Source organism: Limulus polyphemus, unplaced genomic scaffold (genome assembly GCF_000517525.1).
Source record: "Limulus polyphemus unplaced genomic scaffold, Limulus_polyphemus-2.1.2 Scaffold9209, whole genome shotgun sequence".
NCBI lineage: Eukaryota > Metazoa > Arthropoda > Merostomata > Xiphosura > Limulidae > Limulus > Limulus polyphemus.
This window is the reverse complement of record NW_013674819.1, coordinates 1-9767: the sequence shown is the minus strand read 5'-3', so window position 1 is coordinate 9767 and position 9767 is coordinate 1. Positions and strand designations below refer to the sequence as shown.

At 38.0% G+C, this 9767-nt stretch overlaps 1 protein-coding gene across 1 annotated transcript in view; it reads left to right on the top strand.

Annotated features, from left to right (window-relative positions):
• Window positions 1–9567, top strand: part of LOC106475811 (lipopolysaccharide-responsive and beige-like anchor protein) — a gene marked incomplete at both ends in the record, with an annotated part of 22985 nt that extends 13418 nt beyond the window's left edge. Inside the window, 3 exons of the mRNA XM_013936485.2 lie at window positions 1514–1641; window positions 7356–7767; window positions 9441–9567. Of these exons, the coding sequence (XP_013791939.2) occupies window positions 1514–1641; window positions 7356–7767; window positions 9441–9567 (667 nt within the window). The remainder of the gene's footprint in view (window positions 1–1513; window positions 1642–7355; window positions 7768–9440) is intronic.
• Between the last annotated feature and the right edge of the window lie 200 nt (window positions 9568–9767).

Here is a 9767-nt window from a genome sequence, read left to right as displayed (position 1 = left end):
GGTGTTTTTGGAGTTCCTTTCTGTAGCTTTATACACATGGTTTATGGTTGGTCTTTTTGGAGTTCCTTTCTGTAGCTTTATACACATGGTTTATGGTTGGTCTTTTTGGAATTTCTTTCTGTAGCTTTATACATATAGTTTATGGTTGGTCTTTTTGGAATTCCTTTCTGTAGCTTTATACACACATTTTATTGTTGGTGTTTTTGGAATTCCTTTCTGTAGCTTTATACACATGGTTTATGGTTGGTCTTTTTGGAATTTCTTTTTGTAGCTTTATACACATAGTTTATGGTTGGTCTTTTTGGAATTTCTTTCTGTAGCTTTATACACACATTTTATTGTTGGTGTTTTTGGAACTCCTTTCTGTAGCTTTATACACACATTTTATTGTTGGTGTTTTTGGAGTTCCTTTCTGTAGCATTATACACATAGTTTATGGTTGGTCATTTTGGAATTTCTTTCTGTAGCTTTATACACACATTTTATTATTGTTTTTTGGAACTCCTTTCTGTAGCTTTATACATACATTTTATTGTTGGTGTTTTTGGAACTCCTTTCTGTAGCTTTATACACACATTTTATTGTTGGTATTTTTGGAATTCCTTTCTGTAGCTTTATACACACATTTTACTGTTGGTGTTTTTGGAATTCCTTTCTGTAGCATTATACACACATTTTATTGTTGGTGTTTTTTGGAATTCCTTTCTGTAGCTTTATACACATGGTTTATTGTTGGTCTTTTTGGAGTTTCTTTTTTGACAGTTTCTATATACAGTGTGTTGTTTGTCCTTGTGGAATCCATTCATGTTGCTTTCTACATGCAATATGTCTTTCTTTTTGAGTTCCTATTTATTATTCTATGTTGAGTTTATTGTTAGCCCATCTAGAGATCTTCATCAGTGAACTCCTGATTATTGGGAAGAGTTTACTGTCAGTCCTTTCTTTTAGCTATGTGGATGAAATTTATAGTTGGCCATCTTGGAGCTTGTGCATACGTTTTTGCTGGTAAAGTTTTATTCTGGCCATTTGACTTGATGTTCCTTGTGGTTGGCTTGGCCACGTTCTTCTATAGAATTAGTGTAATGGTTTTAGAGAAGTACTTTATTGTCTGACATTGTCAAGTTATTCATTTAGACTCTTATAGCTGCAGAATTATCAATGGAAAACATGCATGTTCTGGCTTTGGTTAATTATTCCTCTGCCTCTGGAAATGAGACTGCTTTCTGAGAATACTGTTAGCCAGTTGAAACGTATTCTAGAGTCCGGCAAACTGGTCATACAATATAGGAGGTAAGCCTAAGGCAAGTTAACTAAACAGTTATTTATGGAAGTTGTCTGTCAATACCTTCTTAATACACTAAGGACCAAAAAAATTGATATTTGGGAAAAACAGTGCTAGTTTATATGTATATCCTCAAAACTATGGTCTCAGTTATGTAAAATTAAGATGTAAGACTTTACAAGCTAGTTGTGAGTAAACTAATAATTAATTTTTTGTTGTATTTACCACTAGATGGAATCAACAGAACTTTCACAAGGCAGTTGACTACATCCCTTTCTCAGGATGGAGATGTAATTATAGTAGAGGACACAGATTCAAGTGTTCTTGCTAATATACATTCCAGAGGAGCAGGAGTTACAGTAAGTGTTTAAAGAAATCTTTCAGCTTTTTTAACAAACATTTTACTCTTAGCACTCTCTTGTCTGGAGGGGGGGGAGAGTAAATAAATTTTTAAACTGACTAGAAATTCTAACTCTTAGATATGTGTATTAACAGAAATGTTTTTTCCAAAACATACTTACCTCTACTATCGCTTACAGCTATTACTCGACTGCCAGGGTTACTTCCTTTGCACATCTAAGCATTGATCTGATTTTTTCTTGCTTGCTTCAGTCTTTTATACCCCATTTAATTGCTTTTGGCAATATTTGTTTTGTGACACCTACATCAGTGTATCCTCTATCCTGGTACTGTATGTGAGCATCTTGTTCAGATAATGTTAGCACTTTTTCTCAACAGAGCTTCATTAACAGGTTTCCCAGTGCTACAATTGTTCGGAGATACTTTAAGTGTTGTCCGTGGCTGCAGTTGAGGGTGAGCTTCGATATTTTGGGAAGAATTTAGATTTGCTTATTCCTGTGCCTTCTTTTAATCTGTTGGTTTTCTTGTCCCCGTGTGGGACAGTGTGGTGAGTTTACGATTGTCTAACAAAACAAACTTATCTGAGTAAATGTTGTTCCCATAAACTGTCTTAATAATTATAATTAACACAGTCTTAATAATTATAATATAAAACAAAAACACTTCGGGATAAGCTGCCTTTGATTTGTTTCCTTCAGTGGATTCACCGAGAGTGTGATGGCTTTTGTCTTTCCCCAGTTGCTTTTTTAGCCTGCGCCTCACTTGATGGCTGAAAGGACTGCGAATATTTAGTTTTCTATCCATCCACGGACATTGTGGTTCATGCAGGGAGGTTTACTGCTCAGTTACGTGAAGGGACAGTTGTGCCTTATCCAACATGGTTGGCACAATTTCGTGATTTAGCCTAATACTGCCAGGTGGAAACATATTCTGACCCTTAAATAATACATCTGCTCCTCGGGTTTGTAGTTAACCTGAATAGATCAATGCCCTTACAACTCTAAAATCTAATGTTTTGATTTCCTTACACTACATTTTGTTGAAAGACTATCAGGATCACCAACTTCATTGATGACAAGCTGGAACCATTGTTAGCATGTATGTTGGTTCAATTGTCGGCTGCTACATTCATTCCTATTGTTGTTGGCATCTCGAATTTCATTGGCTTCTACAGGGGGTCATAGTTCTGCCTCTCTTTGACATCAGCCCCTTGGTACATTGGTATCCAGAATAGATTCTGTCTATATTCGAGGGTTCCTCTGCTCGGTCGGATCGCTGCCAGTGGTGTCGGTGATTATTGTTTGCCTTTGGAGTTAATGGGTGCTCGGATTCAAGAATTTCTGAATGTGTGGTAACCATAACCACGGATCCAGGAGCACTACAGGTCCTTGAGTCAGAATTAGTCATTCAATTCACATCTTCACCATTATTATCCACCGTACCTGAAGGGTTTACGTCTCCCCCAGATCCTTGGGATTTGGAACGTAGTTCTAGGGCTATCAGAGTTTGGTTGGTTGGTCTGGGAGAGCCATGCTAGTCCTTCTGTGGTTTTATTCTCATCGGTTGTTGGGCCTAAGAAGACAGGAGATTGGTGTTCAGTCATCTGTCTTTCTTGTCTATATCAATGCCTAGATTTTCCCAGGTTCACAAATTAGTCATTCCTCAATCTGAGTTGACATTTTTTACTGGGTTTGTGGATGTCCAAGTTCGTTATAGTCGGCTCCTATCTGCAAATTGCCATAGTGGTGGTGTCCCACTACTATCTGCATTTTTGTGCACATGGGTTCTGCCAAATCATACAAGTTTTTTACCCTCACCTCAATTCCATAGCACTGTCCACACCATTCCATAAACGACTGGTTACTGCTGGCACCATCTCGTCAATTGTCAGAACATCACATTCTGATTCTACTTTCAGAAACAACCAAGGCTGAGACATTTACTCTTGCTCCAATTCACTATGTCATAAGTCTGGGTATTATTTTTCATCACGTTTCTCAGTTGGCTCAGCTGACTCCCATCTGGCTTCACACTGGCCCAAATCTTACCTCTTCTTCTCCCACTGCATAGATGGTTCTTTCTCTTCTGGGAATGTGGGTATCACTCGAATCCCTCATGTCTTTGGGATGAGAGCAAAAGCGAACCTTTTAATGATTTTTATGTGACCAAGGGATCATAAACATTGATTCACTGGATTCCCCAGTTTCCTTAGTTAGAATCATTCTGTGATCTTGAGGGGTTGTTAAGTCTAAGATATGGGTTCCTCTGCCGCCGCCTCATCCAGAGTTCCATCTCTTCACGAATGCTTTGATTCAGGGATGGAGTGGATATACCAACAGTCAGGAATTCCAGGGTATATGCATGGATGATGAGGCTTTCCTACACAATGTTTTAGTCATTTTTGCTCTTCAAAAGGCAATGCCTCATAGTCTGGGCTTATTAAGGGGACAGTTATCAGGCTTTCCTCTTACAATTATGTGGTGGTGTCTTATGTTTCTCATTGCGGACACACTTGGTCCAGGGCTCCTTATTTAGAATATTGGACCTCCTTTCTTCGGAACACTCCTATCATATCACCCTACTAGCTTGCCATGTTCCACGAATGATGACTGCAGTAGCAGATCAGTTGTCTCAACCTAAACAGATTATCTTAACAGAATAGATGCTGCATCGTGAGGTTCTGTTGGATTGGCTCTCATTTTGCAATACTGATTGAATGGTGGGTTGGCCACTCATTGGAACACCCAACTACTGGCAATTTGGTCTCTAATACCTCACTTTCAAGCTTTGGCAATGGATACATTTCGACAGGACTGGATGGGATTACAATTCTAGGCCTTCCCTCCAATTCATATGTTACTCAAGGTACTAACTATGATTCGTTCCAACCCATTGTTGGTCCTGTTGATAGCACCGGAATGGCAACTATACCCTGGTTTCTGTGGTACCTTCAGGAGTGTCCATCTCTATGGAGGCAGCCATGATTTGACATAGTACTTCAAGTATAGAAGTTATGCAGTCTTTTGCACAGCATCGTGGTTTAATTTCTAGGGTTGCCATGTATCTGTCTCAGTCTTTGCTTAGTTCTGTAATGGACATTTCTCAAAGGAAATGACACACATATTGGCAATGGTGTATTGAGAGGAGATTGAACCCACTTCAATCAGAAGTACAAACCATAACTCGTTTTTGACCTAGCTCTTTGGTAAGGGTTTTTGCATTTTCCACAATTGCCCTGTATAACGTGGCCTTATTGATTACCGTTCGATACTTGTGACAAAATATTCTTTGAGCCCCAGGAACTCTCCAGATTCCTTAAGTCACTTTGGGTCATTTGTCCCAAACGACCATTACAGTTACCTAACTGGTATATTAAGGTTACATTACATTCCATTTCTCTACACCTGTTTGTGACCTGAAGGTTTATTGTTGCTGACCTACATATATCACTGATCGGAGTGGTTTGTGCTATATTTCCACAGACCAGTTTATCATTCTACTGATTCTTCTTACCCAAGACAGGGAAGGGGATAATCCTTTTCACCATTTCATCTTATCACTATTCTCACTTCTATGACCAATCAGATTTTGGATTGTTGTCATGTTCAGTGAGGGTTTTGAAGGTTTAGTTGCTAGCACTAATCCCTTTAGAGATGTTAGAAAACAATTTTTATTTCCCGCTGGAGGACATTGTGCATACTGGTATGTGGACCTCCCCCAATACTTGTATCTCACATTATTTGCATGATCTGGCAGTATCTTCATTTGAGGGATTTTGCCTACCCCCTTAACTATTTTAACCACTTCCGCTAGATTATACAGAGGGGTGAATATTTTCATTGCTACCTTTCAGGATCCCTTACCTTGTTTTCACAGGATCCCACTCTGTGGTGAGTGTTGCCCACACAGGTGTGCTTTTATCAAATGAATTCCACACTAGCAACCACTAATTCAATATACTTATACAGGTTGAAACAGGCTCTGTAGAAATGAGATATTCCATATGACCACCTAGAGGCTGACCGGGTAGTATTACTGTACTATGCTGGACTGCTATTCATGGACTATTATGAGTAAAGCATAAGGGGATCCTGCCCATCCCTTCCAATCATTGGATTGAATAAGTTTGGGGCTGGTTTGCTTTTAAAAGTTTAGGAAACTTGGTTCATCTATTGCACTGTTTCCATAGCACTGTTCCTCAGGACTCCCCAATGTGCATTACCCCTCAGATTCTATTAGTGGAGCTAGGGAGTCCTTACCACACCCAGTTTCCAGTCACTGGGGTGGTAGACAGAAGCTTTTCCTTCAGGGTGTTAGAGTGAATTCTTTCTCTCTTGGAGAAGAGGATGAAGTTGGGGGCCCTCTTACCTGGGTCTGTGGATGTTTTTTTCCCAGATGTTGGTAGAAGAGACACAGCCTATGTGGGAGCCTACTCCTAATATCAATTCAGATTTGATATACTCAGCTATCCAGTTGGGTTGAGCGTGGTCTTTGTTTTTTATCAATATTGTTCATGGAAGAGGGTCCATTGTCTCCTCATAGTTCTGACTGCAGAGTGGTCCCATCCTGGGTCCTTGGTTGAGCACAGTTTGTTCCACGTCCTCCCCATAATTCTTGGGGCAAGTGGAAGTTACCTTGCCCATATGGTTGGGGAGTGAGGATGAGTATGCATAATTCCAGACTGAATGAGTTCTGTTTCCTCAGGTTGAGTAAGGCATACACGACCCCATCATTCTGTGTCTTTAAATTTACTGAGTGAATGAAGTTATTGGTAAAAATGGAATCCCTTGGTTAAGAACCTTAGAGAGATCACAAAATAATTGAATAAAACATTAAGTAGAACTTTTTTTTTTTATAAAAACCATGTAATGATTGTTTTCAGTTCATCCTTATGAAAACAAACTTGATTTAGTTGCTATATTTCATGTTGTGTAAACAAGAACAACAATCATGGGAGAGAGAGAGTTATTCTTAACAAACATAAAATCTATATACTACTAGAACTCTGAGATTGCTTGTTTGTAATTAAATACAGCAAAAATTTTCTTAAATCGAAAATGTATTACCAATAATACTTACCTCCACTCCCACCCTTCCTTCCCACAAAGAGCTGTGTGTTAGATACTAAGGATTGAGTCAGTCTTGAAAAAGTGTTAAGATTATCTGAATGAGGTGCATATATACAGTACCAGGATAGAGGGCACATTGATGTAGGTGGGGAGTGTCATGGGACAAATATCACCAAGGGCAGTTATGTGGGATATAAAAGACTGGAACAAGAGAGAAAAAATCAGACCAATGCTTAGATGGAGGTTGGAGGTAAGTATTACTGAAAATACATTTTGGATTTAAGAAAGTGTAAACTTTTGCCTCTGATTTCTGTTTTACTTGGTGTGTGTGTGTGTGAGGGGTAGATTTAAAATTATTTAGAAATTTTAACTTTTAGCTTCATTTGTTTGTGATAGTATAAAGTTACTAAGTAATTAAGTTTTAAAACTGTGTAGTAACTTTAACTTTCTGAAATGTATATGTAACAGAACTGTTTTACTCAATTTCCTCTAATATGAGATGGAGGGAGTAAATAGACTTATAACTGTATAGAAATTTTAACCTTCAGCTGATAAACAGTTGCATTTGTTTACAATAGTATAAGGTGACTTTTTTTTAACTTTATTCATTTCCTGTTTCTATAATTTATGGTTTACTTGTTTAGGTGCATTCACGAGAAGATAGAACTTCCTTGGATACAAAAGCTTTAAATGAACATCATTCTGAGGATTCACAGGTATTGGACCAATCTTCCCAGAAGAGAGAAAAGTGTCATAATGAATCTCAGTTTGCTGAAGAAGTGCCTGCAGCTCATAATGTTGGACTTTCTGAACGTGTAGATGTGATGACCACTTCGACAAGTGTTGCTGAGTCGAGACCAGGTACTCTCCATCTGTCTACCTTGAGTGCTCCGGATGGGCTTGTAATGTCACGGGAAACAACACTTACCCATCAGTTGGAAACAGCCCTTGGAAGTGTTTGTCCTTTATTAAGAGAAATTATGGTTGATTTTTCTCCTTTTCTATCTCGTACGTTAGTTGGATCACATGGTCAAGATCTCCTTATAGAAGGCAAAGGTTAGTTAGAAATTACTTTTCATTAACACCAGGATTATTGTAGTGTTTTAAAAGTGAAAAAATTGCTATGTTAATATGTGCTAATGGATCTTTATACAACAGTGTTATGATGTTCTTGTTAACCCTTTTGAGACAGGTCACAGGTGAAAGGCCATGTCATCTCATTTGTTGACTTACATTCAAAATTTTATTGAACTATTATTTCATTAATTTATATCAATACGTTTGGTATCAAACTATAGATTATAATTCAAATTTTAAAACTATACATTACTCAATTTGTTAATTTAAAGTAAATATAAAAAAAACCAGATAAACATTGATTTTTGTGTGTCACATGGTATGTTGAATGCAGCACTGGTTCAAATTAGATGATTGTGAAGTCAAAATATTATAGTTTCATATGAATTAGAAACTCAAATTACAGATATCGACAAACTTGAATATAAAATAAGAAGGTCTTGTCTTTTCTATTTGTTAAGATATTGCTCACGTAATAAATCAAACACTGTGTCACCCTGCCCACCTCTTTCTATTTTTGGAAATGTTCCCTTATATACACTTACTTCTATATATGACATGAATAACCAATTGGAAGCTAAGAATGTCCTCTAGTGGTTTTCTCAGCCTTTCTAAAGTGGCTAGCACCATTTCTTCCTTTTGAACCAAGATTTCAATGAGGTAGGTTGTGTCTTTAGTCTGCTTGAAATTTAATTTTTTTTAGATGCAAATACAGCTTAGTTACTAAGATGTGCAAGAGAGAGTAGCACGAATCAACACAAGTCCTCACATATATTTATGGTTGTCTATATTCTTCCCTCAATCATACTTCTCCTGTGGAGGTTAGAGGGATTTTTCCGGTTCTGTCCTTTTTGCTATCCCTTGTTGTATCTTATTATGAGGGTGTTATTGATTGTTGGATGGTTCCGGTCAGTTTTGCTGCTGGGGGAGTTGATTTATATTATATAGACATTCTTTTGATACTGGATGTCGGGTCCCCGGATCGATAGATCAAAGCTAACATGTGTCATGCTCAGGAGTTGGAGTGGTTCTAGATTCCCTCTGGTCTCTTGAATTTAAGATGAAGGCGGTATGATCCTCATCCTATCCCCTCGTTGATACCGATTCCCAGCAGCATGGGTTTTAGATGTAGCTGACTTACCGAGTATGTCCATAGGTCCCTAGCCACTCTACACCTAGGGGCACATCCATTATTTTACCAACTTTTATACTTTGTGGGATTGAGTTACATATATATTTACTTGGTTAGGATCACTATCCTACGACACTTCTCTCCCACTTAGATGTGCCACTCTCATTTTCCATCCTTATCTACTACACATTTCACTGATAGGTGAATAGTATATCTGGTTCAGAAGTGGTGCGGTTCCCCTCATCAGATCTTTGGATCTGACTCTCTGATTTGAAGGGGTATCCCTCAGATGCTTTTGGGGGGTACCTCTTTCATTCCCTCACACCAGTCCTGCCACCTAATCAATGTGGGATGTTGGTAGTAACTTGAGTTTGATTATTATATTTTAATAGGTATTGCAACGTTTAAAAACAGTTTGTTGGTAGTAACTTGAGTTTGATTATTATATTTTACTAGGTCTTGCAACGTTTAAAAACAGTTTGTTGGTAGTAACTTGAGTTTGATTATTATATTTTACTAGGTCTTGCAACATTTAAAAACAGTACATCAGTAGTTGAGCTTGTGATGCTCCTTTGTTCCCAGGAATGGCAGAATTCTCTTCAGAAACATGCAGGTCTGGCTTTCATAGAGCTTATCAACGAAGGGAGGTAAGCTAGAATTATCCACAAATGTGTGTGTACAGTGAGATATTCATATACATGTATACATGGTTAAATAGTATTGTGTTTCAATGGTTAGATATCAGTGTGTGTATACCTGGTTAGATATCAGTGTGTATACATGGTTAGATATCAGTGTGTGTATACCTGGTTAGATATCAGTGTCTATACATGGTTAGATATCAGTG